The sequence below is a fragment of the Limanda limanda genome, chromosome 10 (genome assembly GCF_963576545.1).
Source record: "Limanda limanda chromosome 10, fLimLim1.1, whole genome shotgun sequence".
NCBI lineage: Eukaryota > Metazoa > Chordata > Actinopteri > Pleuronectiformes > Pleuronectidae > Limanda > Limanda limanda.
Window position 1 is genome coordinate 16372811 of NC_083645.1, and position 18330 is coordinate 16391140.

Here is an 18330-nt window from a genome sequence, read left to right on the forward strand (position 1 = left end):
TAACTAAGACCACACGCTAGTTTGCAGGAATTAATGGACTAAATGACTCGTAAATGCAGTTTAAAGAGACTTAAGGTGAGAATATCTGTAGTAGATCCAACAAAAGAGAGTGATCTTGGTTTAATTGAACCACTGCAATCCGGGAAAAACAACCAGATTCTTATATGCAGAAGAGAAGTTAAGTCGCAGTGATTTGTAGTAAATGGGCTAAAACACAGACAAAAAATTAAATCCTTTCCATCCATAAGAACTCATAAACTAAATACATACAGCTTTTAAAAGAAAATAACATTCAAGTTTAAAAGGTGACCAAGATGTACAGCGCTGCAAAAAATGCCTTTAACTTTCTATGAATCCCCCGGAAGAGTAGCCGATAAATATTGCTGAAAAAACACATTTTCCAACTGCAACTCAAATACCAACAGGAAAAGGTATCAGCACAAGTACTCTTATCACAGCACTATAATCTCTTAGAAGCCCAAATACACACTTATTTTAAGAGAGGCAAATTGCCATTGAAACATTTTTTTTAAGTTTTAACATGTCATATATTTTTATTAACTTTTAACTTGTACTGTAACCATTGATTATTTTAAGTTTCTCAAGGAGATCCTATGCCTCGGGAGGATATTATCTTTGTTAGTTTGTGAATGCGTGAACAATATTCTTAAATAGAGATACATGGTCTTACCTCTCCAGACATCCCCCTCCTGTCAGGCAGCATTAGTGTATTGGCATGGCTTCCTGGGGCTATAGTAGATCCTATACTCATCCTGGGTCCAACTAACATGTAGCGTTTGTCTCCAGATCTGTACTGGATGCTGTGACACAGTGTCCCATCATAATTAGGCTCTGGTAGATATTTAGAGGTGTAGTCTGTGGACTTTGAGCACTGCATTGAAATCAGCACGATGATACTGACGAGAAAAAGAGCTGAAACTGAGCCCACAGTTATCATCAGGTAAAAAGTCACATTATTGTCCTCATCCGCTTTTGTTGAGCTTTTCACATCAGAAGCTGCAAAAGCTTCTTTGGGCTCCACCACTTTGACGATGACAGTAGCTGTTGCTGAAAGTGACACGTTCCCATTGTCTTTGACCAGTATGAGCAGCTTGTGCTCAGCCTCGTCTGTCTCTGTGAATGAGCGAAGTGTTCTGATCTGTCCTGTATAGCGGTCCAAACCAAAGAGACTGTGTTCAGTAACTTCCTGCAGTGAAAACAGTAACCAGCCGTTATATCCTATATCAGCGTCATAGGCTCTGACTTTAGTCACCAAGTGTCCTGCGTTCACATTGCGGGGAATCTCCTCCACACCTTCAGCAGAACCGTTGGGGCTGACTGGATACAGGATGACTGGAGCGTTGTCGTTCTGATCCAGAATGAACACGTTCACTGTGACGTTGCTGCTCAGTGACGGAGTTCCAGAATCTGACGCTACAACGTGGAACTGGAAAGTTTTCACCGTTTCAAAGTCGAAACTTTTTAGTGCTGTGATGTGTCCATTATCAGGATTTACATTTAGGAAAGACAATATATCGTTTTTACTCCCCTGTCTGACTATATGATAGGAAACAGCTGCATTGTCATTTAAATCACTGTCCGTTGCGCTCACAGAGAAAATCGACTTTCCAGCAACATTATTTTCCGACAGATAAAACTGTAATGGGTTTTGGGAGAATCGAGGACTGTTGTCATTAACGTCTGTCACCTGAATGCTGAGAGTTTTAAATGTGGACAAGGGAGGGTCACCGCCGTCGGTAGCTTTTATTGTTATTTCATAATGTGACACCTCCTCTCGATCCAAAAATCCCTTCGTAATAACCGAATAAGTGTTCTCTTTGTACGACGGCTGTAACTGAAACGGAACGTCAGAGATTATACTTGAAAGTATTTTTCCATTTATATTTGAGTCTTTGTCTCGCACACTTATAAGTGAAATAACTGTTCCAGGTTTTGAATCCTCAGCCACTGTATCTGACAGTGACGTCACTTCTATTACAGGGGGATTATCGTTGACGTCTTTAATCTTAATAATGACTCTACACTCACCTGTCAGCGGAGGTGTTCCTTTATCGGATGCCTCAATATCAAGTTTATAAACGTCGTTTTCTTCATAGTCCACTTCTCCCTTTACTCTGATCTCTCCAGTTAATTTGTCCAATTCAAAAATATCATAGACTTTTTTCTTCACAGTTTTTCCAAGGTTGTATTCAATTTCGCCACCGCTGTCTTCATCTGGATCCGTCGCATTTATTTTTAATACTGATGTACCGACTGGAACATTTTCCTGTATTTCAATTTGATAAATCTCCTGACTGAATACAGGGCGATTGTCATTAGCGTCAAGAACAATAATGGAAACGTTAAGTGTACCTGATCTCGGAGGTTTACCTCCGTCACTCGCTGTAACAAAAAGCTGGTGTTTTATTGTCTGTTCTCTGTCCAGTGACTTTTTCAGCACTAAAAATGGTATTTTATCTTCATCGCTTTGACGAATATCTATCGTGAAGTGATCATTTGATGATAACATGTATGTGCGAACCGAGTTAATTCCAGCATCCGGGTCACGGGCAGTGTGCAACTGAAATCGCTTTCCTGGCAGCGTTTGTTCACCTATTTCAAATATTTGCTGTTTTTCAGGAAAACTGGGAGCGTGATCGTTCACATCAGTAATTTCTACAACCACGTAGTGAATTTCCAATGGGTTTTCAACGAGGATCTTAAGCTCTATTAAACAAGCACCACTGCCCTGACAGAGCTCCTCTCGGTCTATTTTCTTATGAACGTACAGAGCCCCATTGTCCTGGTTTACATCAAAAAACGTCTCCTTAGATTCAGAAACGACACGGAACCGTCTTTCTAACAGAGAATTGATGTCAAGGCCAAGATCCTTCGCAGCATTTCCGACCACAGTTCCGTCTTTTACCTCCTCTGGAATCGAGTACCTTATTTCTGCCACAGCTCGTTTTCCGATAAGAAACAGTAGAGCCAAATACAAGGAGAAGCCGTTGGAGTTCCTTCTTCGAGTCTGCGCTCTAGCATCCATCGTTTTCCAGCAAAATATAAACACATAAAATCCCGTTGCTGCAAAAATGCTTTGCTATATCCAACCACCAATGTGTCGCATAGTGAAAAATTCAGCAAGAGCCCATCGGTTGACGAGCTTGAATCAACTGTGCCCTCTGCCTCTTGCAGTGAGCAAACAAAAGCTTTGTGAGGGGAGGGACACGGTAGCGTCAGATTTTACCATAAAGGCTAATACTGACACCCAGAGGACATTAGATAAGTAGGATATACATTATCCAATATGATGGGACAAACAAACTCATTCCAGTGAGGCTCTTGCATAAAATCAAGATTTTAAATTCATAATTTTATTGAAGGTTATCATGTTCATACAATATGAGCAGAATGTCTTCAGATGAACCATAGGAAAAGCTTATTTGTTGTAGATGTTAAAATTACGTGAAGTTAGGGAACTTGCAAAATGTTTGCTTTTATGTTTATTTGTTTGTGCTCCATGTTCCATGGAACTACAAAAAGCCAATACTTTTCAGCACCATGGACAGAGACCAAATTCTGGCGTTCGACCATGGTAATAGAACTCTTAACTCTTCCACATTACTCCAACAAACAAAGCACTCACCAAAAACGTTTTACTATTTCAGGATTTAAAGGAATATTCACACAATATAATGACCAGAGTTTAAGATGGACTAAAATCAGATGAAAGGAGATTAACTTTTCCATGGATGATTGGTATTTTGAAAATAACCAACTATTGGTGAAGGTAGTGTGGGAAAAGAAGATAGAAATAGATAGATAGATAAAATGCTTCAAAGGTAATTCTTTTGAGACATGGATTTTTAAAATGACGTATCTTCCTCTTGAAAGCGAACAATTTCTCTGATTATTGTTTTTCTAAATGAAGTCGTAATAAATGTTTCAAATAAAACCATTTAACTTAACAAAAGGTCTGAGATTGTTTAAAACTGGCTTGTAGTGTTATCTGGATTGTATTCCTTTGGAGTGATATGAAGAAAACATGCCATTCAACACAAAGCAACAACACAGCACTCAGTGTGTGCAAAATAAAATATTATTTCAAGCTCTTACCTCTCCAGACATCCCCCTCCTGTCAGGCAGCATTAGTGTATTGGCATGGCTTCCTGGGGCTATAGTAGATCCTATACTCATCCTGGGTCCAACTAACATGTAGCGTTTGTCTCCAGATCTGTACTGGATGCTGTGACACAATGTCCCATCATAATTAGGCTCTGGCAGATATTTAGAAGTGTAGTCTGTGGACTTTGAGCACTGCATTGAAATCAGCACAATGATACTGACGAGAAAAAGAGCTGAAACTGAGCCCACAGTTATCATCAGGTAAAAAGTCACGTTATTGTCCTCATCTGCTTTTGTTGAACTTTTAACATCAGAAGCTGCAAAAGCTTCTTTGGGCTCCACGACTTTGACGATGACAGTAGCTGTTGCTGAGAGTGACACGTTCCCATTGTCTTTGACCAGTATGAGCAGTTTGTGCTCAGCCTCGTCTGTCTCTGTGAATGAGCGAAGTGTTCTGATCTGTCCTGTATAGCGGTCCAAACCAAAGAGACTGTGGTCAGTAACTTGTTGCAGTGAAAACAGTAACCAGCCGTTATATCCTATATCAGCGTCATAGGATCTGACTTTAGTCACCAAGTGTCCAGCGTTCACATTGCGGGGAATCTCCTCCACACCTTCAGCAGAACCGTTGGAGCTGACTGGAAACAGGATTACTGGAGCGTTGTCGTTCTGATCCAGAATGAACACGTTCACTGTGACGTTGCTGCTCAGTGACGGAGTTCCAGAATCTGACGCTACAACGAGGAACTGGAAAGTTTTCACGGTCTCAAAGTCGAAACTTTTCAGCGCTGATATTTGTCCATTATCTGAGTTAATACTTAAAAATGCTGCATTTTTAACTTGACTACCTTCCCCTCTCACAATATTATAAGTTAAAGCCGCGTTTTCATTCAAGTCTTTATCGGTGGCTGTCACGGAAAATATAATATTTCCTGGTACATTATTTTCCACCAGGTAAAGTTCGATTGGATTCTGCAGAAACTGGGGGTTGTTGTCATTCACGTCTGATACGTCAATACTCAGAGTTTTGAATGTAGACAGGGGAGGCTGCCCACAGTCTGTCGCTGTGAGTTCAATGTCATAATGTGACACTAATTCTCGATCCAAACGATTTTTCAAAACTAACGAGTACATGTTATCTTGAAATGACGGTTTTAATTCGAATGGCACATTATCTGAAAGACGACATATGACTTTACCGTTTAAACCAGCGTCTCTGTCAGTAATACTAATGAGAGAAACCACCGTCCCGGGTTTCGAGTCTTCAGACACCATCTGTGACAGCGACGTCACCTCTATTTCAGGTTTGTTGTCATTTTCGTCCAGAACTTTGATTATCACTCTGCAATCAGTGCTCATTGGAGGTTGTCCTTTGTCAGTGGCATGGACATCTAATTTAAAGACCTCAATCTGCTCAAAGTCAATTTCTCCCTTTACTCGAATTTCACCAGAGTCTTTATCTAAGATAAACATGTCGTATATTTTCCGGTCAATTTTACCACCAAACACATATTCAATATCTCCATTTGCACCTTCATCCAGATCAGTTGCAGTTACTGTAATAACAGTTGTTTCAGCTTTGACATTTTCAGGTAGTGTTACTGAATACACCTCTTGGCTAAATATAGGATGATTATCGTTTGAATCTAAGACTATGATTGTGACATTAAGAGTCCCTGATCTCGGTGGATTTCCACCATCAACCGCTGTCAGTATCAGTTTTTGCTCATTATGTTTTTCTCGATCTAGAGACTTTTGTAAAACTAAGAATGGTATCTTGTCCTCTCCCCTCTCTCTTATTTGTATGCTAAAATATTCGTTATGGTTTAATTTATACACACGTACTGTATTGATGCCAACATCTGGGTCGTGAGCTGTTGGTAGCTGGAAGCGTTTACCGGGAACAGTAGACTCAGAAATTTCTAATACATGTTCTTCCTCCTGAAAACTTGGTGTATGGTCGTTTACATCAACGATTTCCACTGCCACATAATGTATTTCCATCGGATTCTCAGCGACTATTTTCAGGTTTACTACACACGGCGAAGCGCTTTCACAGAGCTCCTCTCGGTCGATGCTTTTACGCACATACAACACGCCATTGTTCTGATGGACTTCAAACTGAGACTCTACGGTTCCGGAGACGATACGAAAGCGTCTTTCGTCCAATGAAGTGATGTCGAGTCCTAAATCCTTTGCGACATATCCAACAATAGATCCCACCTTCACTTCCTCTGGAACAGAATATTTGATCTGAGCTGAAACCCGCACCACGCAGCTCAGCATCACAGAAAAACGGAAGGCCACCCACCAGGCGTATATTCCTCGTCTTTGTCCCATCGCCTCAGCTCAGATTACTGTAGTTATTCTTACATCCACTCAAAAGTACTTATGAAGGAGGAATTCTTCTAAGACATAAAGTACGGTAAGGAACCGTCTCCCATGTTTTCAGCCTCACTCTGTGCGTAACGGCATCAGTCGTTTGTGTGGAAGGTTTACAGCTTTCTGTCTGTCGATCAGAACAAAACCTCGCTGGAAGGGGCAGGGCCAACTCCATAACGCAATAATGAATGCTGATATGACACTGACACCTCGTGGACAGAGCACATTATGACCCATTTCTAACGTGGCACATAAACGAGGATATTAGTGTGTTGCCATAGTCCAATATGACAAGATTGAAACTGTGGAAGACGTATTGTAAATTACACCATGGACACAATGTCCACCACACTACATGCTAATAGCCACTGTACAACATTCAATTCTTCCAGGAATTCCGGGGAAAGTTTGAAAACACATTGACAACTCAATCTCCTAAAATACAAGCCACAAATCTGCTCGTTAAAATCCATAGATGAAATACACGAAGCCTTAAAAAATTTTTCCTTCAAAATCCTCCCATTTGACATATCGTGACTCAGTGTCAGCACCATGGACAGTGCTGTAAAGTACTATGTTTTTAAAGCTATTGATTCAAAATACATATTCGAACTGAAACTTAAATACCAAATCACCTGTTTACCATTAACACCACCAATAAAACTCAGCACATTTAAACACTGTGAAATTGTAGTAGCCAGCACATTTGAATTTTCTAAGAGACAAAGAGTGAATATTGAAAACACACTAATTAAAACAGGAATGAACAGCATTGTTTTAAATGATTATAGAGGTAATCTTATCTACCATGATGCTATCTTCTTTACAAGCTCAGAGTCAGTTTTTTGTGGGTTAATATACTATACAATAATTCAAAATCAAAACATTTCTTACCTCTCCAGATGTCCCTCTCCTGTCAGGCAGCATTAGTGTGTTGGCATGGCTTCCTGGGACTATAGTAGATCCTATACTCATCCTGGGTCCAACTAACATGTAGCGTTTGTCTCCAGATCTGTACTGGATGCTGTGACACAGTGTCCCATCATAGTTAGGCTCTGGTAGATATTTAGAAGTGTAGTCTGTGGACTTTGAGCACTGCATTGAGATCAGCACGATGATACTGATGAGAAAAAGAGCTGAAACTGAGCCCACAGTTATCATCAGGTAAAAAGTCACATTACTGTCCTCATCTGCTTTTGTTGAACTTTTCACATCAGAAGCTGCAAAAGCTTCTTTGGGCTCCACAACTTTGACGATGACAGTAGCTGTTGCTGAGAGTGACACGTTCCCATTGTCTTTGACCAGTATGAGCAGCTTGTGCTCAGCCTCGTCTGTCTCTGTGAATGAGCGAAGTGTTCTGATCTGTCCTGTATAGCGGTCCAACCCAAAGAGACTGTGGTCAGTAACTTCCTGCAGTGAAAACAGTAACCAGCCGTTATATCCTATATCAGCATCATAGGCTCTGACTTTAGTCACCAAGTGTCCTGCGTTCACATTGCGGGGAATCTCCTCCACACCTTCAGCAGAACCGTTGGAGCTGACCGGATACAGGATGACTGGAGTGTTGTCGTTCTGATCCAAAATGAACACGTTCACTGTGACGTTGCTGCTCAGTGACGGAGTTCCAGAATCTGACGCTACAACGTGGAACTTGAACGTTTTCACGGTTTCAAAGTCGAAACTTTTCAGCGCTGATATTTGTCCATTATCTGAGTTAATACTTAAAAATGCTGCATTTTTAATTTGACTTCCTTCCCCTCTTACAATATTATAAATTAAAGCCGCGTTTTCATTCAAGTCTTTATCTGAAGCTGTCACGGAAAATATAATATTCCCTGGCACGTTATTTTCCACCAGGTAAAGTTCGATTGGATTCTGCAGAAACTTAGGGTTGTTATCATTCACGTCTGATACGTCAATACTCAGAGTTTTGAATGTAGACAGGGGAGGCTGCCCACAGTCTGTCGCTGTGAGTTCAATGTCATAATGTGACACTAATTCTCGATCCAAACGATTTTTCAAAACTAACGAGTACATGTTATCTTGAAATGACGGTTTTAATTCGAATGGCACATTATCTGAGAGACTACATATGACCTTACCGTTTAACCCAGCGTCTCTGTCAGTAATACTAATGAGAGAAACCACCGTCCCGGGTTTCGAGTCTTCAGACACCATCTGTGACAGCGACGTCACCTCTATCTCAGGTTTGTTGTCATTTTCGTCCAGAACTTTGATTATCACTCTGCTATCAGTGCTCATTGGAGGTTGTCCTTTGTCAGTTGCATGGACGTCTAACTTAAAAACCTCATTCTTCTCAAAATCAATTTCTCCCTTTACTCGAATTTCACCAGTGTCTTTATCTAACATAAACATATCATTTATTTTCGGGTCCTGTTCGCCGCCGAACGAATATTCAATATATCCATTTGCACCTTCATCCAGATCGGTTGCAGTTACTGTAATTACACTTGTTTCAGCTTTGACATTTTCAGGTACTGTTACTGAATACAATTCTTGGCTAAATATAGGATGATTATCATTTGAATCTAAGACTATGACGGTGACATTAAGAGTCCCTGATCTCGGAGGATTTCCACCATCAACCGCTGTCAGTACCAGTTTGTGCTCATTGTGCTTTTCCCGATCTAGAGACTTTTGTAAAGCTAGAAATGGTGTCTTGTCCTCTCCCCTCTCTCTTATGCTAAAATATTCGTTATGGTTTAATTTATAAACACGTACTGTATTGATGCCAACATCGGGATCACGAGCGGTTGGTAACTGGAAGCGTTTACCGGAAACAGTAGACTCAAACATTTCTAATATTTTTTCTTCCTCCTGAAAACTTGGTGAATGATCGTTGACATCAACGATTTCCACTGCCACATAATGTATTTCCATCGGATTCTCAGCGACCATTTTCAGGTTTATTACACACGGCGAAGCGCTTTCACAGAGCTCCTCTCGGTCGATGCTTTTACGCACATACAACACGCCATTGTCTTGATGGACTTCAAACTGAGAATCTTCGGTTCCGGAGACGATACGAAAGCGTCTTTCGTCCAATGAAGTGATGTCGAGCCCTAAATCCTTTGCGACGTTTCCAACAATAGATCCCACCTTCACTTCCTCTGGAACAGAATATTTGATCTGAGCTGAAACCCGCATCACGCAGCTCAGCATCACAGAAAAACGGAAGGCCACCAACCAGGCGTATATTCCTCGTCTTTGTCCCATCGCCTCAGCTCAGATCACTATATTTATTGTTACATCCACTCAAAGGTACTTATGAAGGAGGAATTCGTCTACGACATAAAGTCCGCTGAGGAACCGTCTCCCATATTCCCAGCCTCACACTGCGCGTAACGGCATCAGTCGTTTGTGTGGAAGGTTTACAGCGTTCTGTCTGTCGATCAGAACAAAACCTCGCTGGAAGGGGCAGGGCCAACTCCATAACGCAATAATGTATGCTGATATGATACTGACACCTCGTGGACAGAGCACAATATGACCCCTTTCCAACCCGGCACATAAACGAATGTATTAGTGTGCTTCCACAGTCCAAGATTACAAGATTGAAACTGTAGTATGATAGACGTATTGTTAATTACTTCATGAACACAGTGTCCACCACACTACATCCAAAGAGCCATTGAATAACATCCAATTTATCCAGGAATTCCTGGGAACGTTTGAGCAGATGTGTCCAGATTTATATTAACACACAATAGTGGTGTGTAAGAAAACACATTGAGAACTCAATCTCCTTAAAGACAAGCCACACATCTGCTCGTTCAAATCCATAGATGAAATACACTAAGCATTAAAACATTTTTCCTTAAAAATCCTCCACTTTGACATAGCGTGACTCAGTGCCAGCACCATGGACAGCGCTTTAAAGTGCTTAGTTTTAAAGCTGTTGATTCAAAATACATATTCGAACTGAAACTTAAATATCAAATGACCTGTTAACCATTTTCACCACAAATAAAACTCAGCACATTCAAACACTATGTCATTGTAGTAGCCAGCACATTTGAATTTTCTAAGACAAATAGTGAATATTGAACACACACTTATTAAAACAGGAATGAACAGAATTGTTTTTAATTATTATAGAGGTCATCTTATCTACCATGATGTTATCTTCTTACGAACTCAGAGTAATTTTTTTGTGGGTAAATAAATTATACATTAATTCGAAATCAAAACATTTCTTACCTCTCCAGACATCCCCCTCCTGTCAGGCAGCATTAGTGTGTTGGCATGGCTTCCTGGGGCTATAGTAGATCCTATACTCATCCTGGGTCCAACTAACATGTAGCGTTTGTCTCCAGATCTGTACTGGATGCTGTGACACAGTGTCCCATCATAATTAGGCTCTGGCAGATATTTAGAAGTATAGTCTGTGGACTTTGAGCACTGCATTGAAATCAGCACGATGATACTGACGAGAAAAAGAGCTGAAACTGAGCCCACAGTTATCATCAGGTAAAAAGTCACATTATTGTCCTCATCTGCTTTAGTTGAACTTTTCACATCAGAAGCTGCAAAAGCTTCTTTGGGCTCCACGACTTTGACGATGACAGTAGCTGTTGCTGAGAGTGACACGTTCCCATTGTCTTTGACCAGTATGAGCAGCTTGTGCTCAGCCTCGTCTGTCTCTGTGAATGAGCGAAGTGTTCTGATCTGTCCTGTATAGCGGTCCAAACCAAAGAGACTGTGGTCAGTAACTTCCTGCAGTGAAAACAGTAACCAGCCGTTATATCCTATATCAGCGTCATAGGCTCTGACTTTAGTCACCAAGTGTCCTGCGTTCACATTGCGGGGAATCTCCTCCACACCTTCAGCAGAACCGTTGGAGCTGACTGGATACAGGATGACTGGAGCGTTGTCGTTCTGATCCAGAATGAACACGTTCACTGTGACGTTGCTGCTCAGGGACGGAGTTCCAGAATCTGACGCAACAACGTGGAACTTCAACTTTTTCATTTTTTCAAAGTCGAAACTTTTCAGCGCGGATATTTTTCCGTTGTCAGAGTTTACATTCAGGAACGATGTCTTATCACCCTGCAGCCCATCCCCTCTCACAATGTGGTATGTTATTGCTGCGTTTTCATTTAGATCATTATCAGTAGCAGTCACAGAAAATATGGATGATCCCGGGGTAATGTTTTCTACCAAATAAAGTTCATATGGATTCTGACTAAATACTGGTTTGTTATCGTTTACATCTGACACCTGAACACGTAAGGTTTTTGCAGAGGAAAGTTGAGGTTCACCACAGTCAGTAGCTGTTATTGTGATGTCATAATCGGACACAGTTTCCCGGTCCAAGCGACCTTTGGTGACAAGAGAGTACATGTTTTCCTCAATGGATGGCGTCAAATCGAATGGAACATTATCTGAGATTTTACAAATAACTTTTCCATTAACACCCGAGTCTCTGTCCGTAACACTAATAAGGGAGATAACGGTGCCAGGCTTTGAATCCTCGGGGACAAGGTTGGACAGTGATGTCACTTCAATATCTGGCTGATTATCGTTCACATCTTTAATTTTGATCACGACTCTGCTTTCAGCCGTCCAGGGTGGCTGACCTTTATCTGAAGCCTGCAAGTCTAGTCTGTAAATCTCCGTGTCCTCAAAGTCCACTTTTCCTTTAACTCGAATCTCACCACTGACGCTGTCTAATTCAAATGTGTCTTGCACTTTCTTCTTCTGTGTTTTTCCAAACGTGTATTCAATCGCGCTATTCAGACCTTCATCTAAATCCGTAGCGTTCAGTTGTATTACAAGAGTTCCTATCGGTGCATTTTCATCTAATGACACGCTATACGTGTCTTTGCTGAACACTGGGCGATTATCATTTACATCTAGTACAGTGATTGTTAAATTAAGACTCCCAGATTTGGCCGGACTGCCCCCATCAGTAGCCGTTAATGTTAGATTATGTTCTGCCTTTTTCTCCCTGTCCAAAGGCTTTTTCAGAACTAAAAACGGGATCTTGTCCCCCTCGCTGTCTCTCACCTCTGTATCAAAAAAATCATTTTGGTTCAGTTTATATAATCGCACTGACTGCGTACCGACGTCGGGGTCTCTAGCTGCATGGATTTGGAAACGAGTACCTGGGGGAGTGTGCTCTGCTATTTCCAGTCGCTGCTCGTTTTCCGGAAACGTCGGTGAATGGTCATTAACATCTGTTATTTCAACACTCACATAATGTATTTCCAGTGGGCTCTCGACAACAATTTTGAGGTTTATCGAACAAACCTTTATTCCATCGCAGATTTCTTCACGGTCCATAATTCCCCCTACATACAACACTCCATTGTTCTGATTCAACTGAAACAGAGCGTGATTTGGACCCGAAACGAGGCGGAACCTCCTGTCTGTCAAGGTGCTGGTGTCAAGCCCCAAATCCTTAGCGACATTTCCAACAGCTGATCCAACTTGTACTTCTTCTGGAACTGAGTATCTAAGCTGAGCCAAAATCCCCTCCTCAAAGCACAGCAACAAAATCCACCAGCAGTTCACTCGGCGCCTTTGTCCTCGATATCCCATTGTGAAGCAAAAACTGCGGCCTTATTTGAGGGAAATGCAACGATCCAGTTGTTCATCGAATCAGTACAATTAAATAAATTACAGCATTCTCACATAGAGGCATTCACACACACACAATACATAAATCGCTTTCCACGCGTAATGCAAAAGCTACGATGTGCACTCCGCAAGCATACCCTTCATCTGAGATGATCTGGAGATGGGCAGGGCCAGTGCAGAATGAGCAACACAATCATTACCGAGGCCACACTGACATCATCTGGCCACTGGGCTTCACTACGATACGCAATCAAATGTATTAGTTCACTTTTTACTTCCTTCAATAGATACTGCCAAAAGATGGGACAAGTGATGGTCTTCAATGTGCCCCAAAGTCTCAATTAATGAAGATTAAGTAATGTATTCGAGTAAGACTAGACGTTGAGACACACACTTTTGTTCGACACACTAAGGGATTTGCCTTGATTCAGTCTAGTCACGTGACTTGACATACGGGTACTATATGACGTAAACACAACTCAAGTGTTTATGGGTCGATCTACTAGTCGTTGTTTTGCCAATAAGGATAAACAATTAGGTAAAGTCTTGATGGAAACACATGGAGGTTTTCCTTCAGCACCACGGACAGCGCTATTTCTCAGCCACAGACAGAGCAAAGAAAAAAAAGAAGGAAAACATGGAGCTGCTTCTACATATGAACAACAGTTCAACATAGCGTGTCAAAGCATATGAGGTCATATAAGAAACGAAATATATTTACCTCTCCAGACATCCCTCTCCTGTCAGGCAGCATTAGTGTGTTGGCATGGCTTCCTGGGGCTATAGTAGATCCTATACTCATCCTGGGTCCAACTAACATGTAGCGTTTGTCTCCAGATCTGTACTGGATGCTGTGACACAGTGTCCCATCATAATTAGGCTCTGGCAGATATTTAGAAGTGTAGTCTGTTGACTTTGAGCACTGCATTGAAATCAGCACGATGATACTGACTAGAAAAAGAGCTGAAACCGAGCCCACAGTTATCATCAGATAAAAAGTCACATTACTGTCCTCTTCTGCTTTAGTTGAACTTTTCACATCAGAAGCTGCAAAAGCTTCTTTGGGCTCCACAACTTTGACGATGACAGTAGCTGTTGCTGAGAGTGACACGTTCCCATTGTCTTTGACCAGTATGAGCAGCTTGTGCTCAGCCTCGTCTGTCTCTGTGAATGAGCGAAGTGTTCTGATCTGTCCTGTATAGCGGTCCAAACCAAAGAGACTGTGGTCAGTAACTTCCTGCAGTGAAAACAGTAACCAGCCGTTATATCCTATATCAGCGTCATAGGCTCTGACTTTAGTCACCAAGTGTCCTGCGTTCACATTGCGGGGAATCTCCTCCACACCTTCAGCAGAACCGTTTGAGCTGACTGGATACAGGATGACTGGAGCGTTGTCGTTCTGATCCAGAATGAACACGTTCACTGTGACGTTGCTGCTCAGTGACGGAGTTCCGGAATCTGACGCAACAATGTGGAACTTAAAGGTTTTCAGCGTTTCGAAGTCGAAACTTTTCAGCGCTAAAATCGTGCCATTGGCTTCGTTTATATTTAAAAAGGAGGTTACAGTGGGACCTGGACTCTTCCGATCGAGTGAATATGTGACTGCTGCATTTTCACCTCCATCAGCATCATTCGCACGCACTGAAAAAATTGACATTCCAGCCTTGTTATTTTCTGGCACATAAAACGTGTATGGGGTCTCAGTGAACAAAGGACTGTTATCATTGACGTCGAGCACATCCACCTGTATCACCTTGGTAGATGACAGTGCGGGGCTCCCTAAATCTTTAGCTGTTATCGTGATCTCATACGCGTGCATTGTTTCCTTATCAAGGTAGTCCCTGGTGATCAAAGAGTATGACTGTCCGTCAGGGGATGGCTTTAAGTCAAAAGGCAAATGTCCAGGCACACTGCAAACTACCTGACCATTTACACCTGAGTCCAAGTCCGTCACACCCATCAACGCCACCACCGTGCCAAGAGGTGCGTCCTCTGGAATGCGACTGGAGAGGGACGTGATCTCTATCTCGGGATGGTTATCATTCACGTCTTCCACTCTAACCAGCACGTTGCAGTGTGTGGACAGAGACACGGCCCCTTTGTCCGCAGCCAGTACCTTAATCTCATAGACCTGCTTCTCTTCGTAATCGAGGCCTCCTTTCACTGTTAGTCTGCCAGTTGTACGATCCAAATCAAACGGCTCAGAAGACAGGCCTCTGAGTTTACCCCTCAGAGAATACTCGATCTCACCGTTCATACCCTCATCCGAGTCTGTTGCGTTCACTATCAGAAGAAATGTTCCCGCAGGTGCGTTTTCCTTTATTGTCACGGTGTATTTCTGTTTACGACACACAGGTGGGTTGTCATTTACGTCTGACACAATAACGGTGATATTAATTGCTGCAGATTTCGATGGTTTCCCTCCATCTGACGCTGTTAATTGTAACCAGTGTTGAGCTGTGTGTTCTCGATCCAGAGGTCGTTGTAAAATCAGGAATGGCACTTTTCCATCCTCCCCAGATTCCTCTGTTTCCAGTCGAAAATACTGGTTGTTGTTCAGCTTATATGACTGTAAGGAATTCAAACCAACATCCAAGTCGTGGGCTCCTTCCATTTGAAATCGAGATCCCACCACGGCGGACTCCAGTACTTCCAATGTGTAGTTTTCTTCGGGGAATTTCGGCGAGTTGTCGTTTACATCGATTATTTCCACTATAACTTGATGCATCTCGAGTGGATTTTCGACCACCGCTTTCAGATTTGCTACGCACGGAGCGGTTTTTACGCACAGCTCCTCTCTGTCCACTCGCTGGTTTACCAACAGAACCCCATCTCTTGCATTTACCTTAAACAGATCCTGCTTTATTCCTGACACGACACGGAGGTTTCTATCCACCAGTCGTCCAAGATCTAATCCAAGGTCTTTGGCCACGTTTCCCACTGGCGTCCCTAATTTCACTTCTTCCTGGATGGAATACCGGATTTGAGCAGAGATTCCATCCAGTTGAATCACAACCAGCAGCGTCAGACAAAAGAAAATCCACACATCCAGTCGCTGTCTATTGCTGTCCGATGTCGCCATTGTTTGATTTGATCGCTGGGATTAAATCCGTCAACAAAACTCTTATGTGATTTTCAGTTTCCTTTTATGGAGAATAAACAAGAAAGGTCCACGGGAACCATCATTTCCAGCAGAAGGATGAAGGCTGTTAAGGCTGTTCTCTCACCCGGTCTCTTTGCACATGTAAAAAAAAAGATGCGCCTCTCCCACAGACGCAACCACTGTGAGTATATGTAGTGTAACAGCACCACCCGTTGTCACTGCTGCGATGCTGCTAGTCTAGCATGTGAGATTTTGTTGAAAATAATATTCCACACATGCTCTAAGATTCTCTAAAACTGGGTTATTATGAACACATATCTTAATATTTTAACATTTAGGTGTGTATTGAAATCTGGCTCTTACAAGCCCATACTGAAAATGAATAATAATATCAATATCTTGAACCTGAGGGATGTGTTTATCTTTCCAAAAAGTGTATAAGTTTAAGTGATAAGTCATTTTTTTTATCCCATTGTTTTATGATGTCTGTTCCCCACTTATAGATATTTGCCATTACCAACAGTGTTCCTAAAATTGTTAATATTTATGTTTAATGTAATATAGTATAATAATAATGTAAATGTTTGTTATATCTCTGTTTTGTCTCGAGAGGAAACAATATGAAGTTGGATTTACAGCATTTGTATTCTTTTACCCGCAGCAAGAAAAATGATGTGGGTCTGTAGAGGGTGATGCAGTTTGGAAATAATCATTATAAAGTTACATCCAAACACAAATACATATGTATTCATTAATAATTCCCCTATATATAAATTGGTTTTATATATATGTTAACATATATTTTCCATGTGTGTTGAATTTGCTGCTTTCTCTGGACAAGTGTCATTGTTTAGTGACTCCAGCTGACAGACTGTGCTATGAGCAAAATACTGTGCGATTATGGTAATGATCTGCAGTGGTGAGTCTTTAAGTTAACGTTTGTCAACTGAATCCAGGCACTTAAGATGAACCTTTACCTCTTTATTGTGTTGGTGCTTAAGAATTTGCTGCCATTCATAATCTATCTGCTTAAACTCTATGTGGTCTGTTCAGCACACTCCCACAACCTTACTCCCTATTGCAGAGGTGAACAGTGACATCTCCTGGACTACACCTGCAAGTGCTGCTCACATGAGCCCACTCATATTGCAGCTCTGCAGTGGTCACACGTTGTTGTGCCTTGTCCGCCTCGCAGCAGCCTTTCCGCACTGCAGCAGAGCAAGTGAACATCCAGATGAAAACCATGACAGGAAAAAAATACATGATGACTCTAATAACGGCAGCCAGGAAACAAGCTGACCCATATAAAGACCCAGAGTGTGCGCACCCCTCCCACCTGCTTCTGCCACGTATTGGTTCTGGATGTAGGCCAAACGTATACTGCGCGTGCGCGTGCATGTGCGCTGCCGCATTCCGCATCACCTCCGCCTAATATCTGCCTCTCCAGCAATGATACCAAATTGTTTTAACTTATCATCCCTTATTAAGCTAATTAAGCATTCATATTCAGCAGGGGAGGCTCATATGATGTCTGCAGGCTGCTGGTACTGCACTGTGTAGTGGAGGAGGGGGGTCCACGGGTGTGGCTGGCTCCACAGCACACTGTGCTCCGGCAAAAAGACATCACGTCACCATGGCAACGCAGCTCCATTAGGCAGGTCACTGTCCACGGTGCTGAAATCGAGCGCACACCCAGAGAGGAAGGAAGCAGAGGGGGGAGGGATGCTGCAGACAAAGAAAGTCAGCCCTATCGACACAGTCTGAATGCTTTAATTCTGTAAAATACATAATACACGTGTTCCTCTTTGTCTTGTTATCCATTCCCAATATTTTATTTACAACACAATATTTGTATTTCTTACAAAAGAGATGTTTTGCAAGAGAGATCCGAAAAATACACAAAAAAATGAAATACAGCATTACAGCATGTGTTGGGCAACTACTGCCAGCTGGTGGTTGTTGCAGTGTTTTGCTCCACATTGTTGTGTGTGTCAGACCAGCACTGCAGACAACAGGCAGTGTGACTGAGTCGGGTGGTGATGAGAAAGGAAATTTAAAAATGTTTTCCAAACAAACATTATATTATCAAAACTAGACACCATAACAAAGCTTTAAGT

The 18330-nt window shown here is 41.9% G+C and overlaps 5 protein-coding genes across 5 annotated transcripts; all 5 read right to left on the reverse strand.

Moving 5' to 3' along the window:
- Window positions 1–667: 667 nt before the first annotated feature.
- LOC133011429 (protocadherin alpha-8-like) lies at window positions 668–3046 on the reverse strand. Its single transcript, XM_061079161.1, has one exon. The coding sequence runs from the start codon at window positions 3044–3046 to the stop codon at window positions 668–670; it is 2379 nt and encodes a 792-aa protein (XP_060935144.1).
- Window positions 3047–4104: 1058 nt separating this feature from the next.
- Window positions 4105–6465, reverse strand: LOC133011431 (protocadherin alpha-8-like). Its single transcript, XM_061079162.1, has one exon. It carries the CDS (start codon window positions 6463–6465, stop codon window positions 4105–4107), a length of 2361 nt encoding a protein of 786 aa, XP_060935145.1.
- Window positions 6466–7359: 894 nt separating this feature from the next.
- On the reverse strand, window positions 7360–9744 carry LOC133011432 (protocadherin gamma-A11-like). The gene has a single exon (XM_061079163.1). It carries the CDS (start codon window positions 9742–9744, stop codon window positions 7360–7362), a length of 2385 nt encoding a protein of 794 aa, XP_060935146.1.
- Window positions 9745–10701: 957 nt separating this feature from the next.
- On the reverse strand, window positions 10702–13077 carry LOC133011824 (protocadherin gamma-C3-like). Its single transcript, XM_061079735.1, has one exon. The coding sequence runs from the start codon at window positions 13069–13071 to the stop codon at window positions 10702–10704; it is 2370 nt and encodes a 789-aa protein (XP_060935718.1). The 5' UTR covers window positions 13072–13077.
- A 700-nt stretch (window positions 13078–13777) lies between these two features.
- LOC133011433 (protocadherin alpha-3-like) lies at window positions 13778–16192 on the reverse strand. The gene has a single exon (XM_061079164.1). The coding sequence runs from the start codon at window positions 16190–16192 to the stop codon at window positions 13778–13780; it is 2415 nt and encodes an 804-aa protein (XP_060935147.1).
- Between the last annotated feature and the right edge of the window lie 2138 nt (window positions 16193–18330).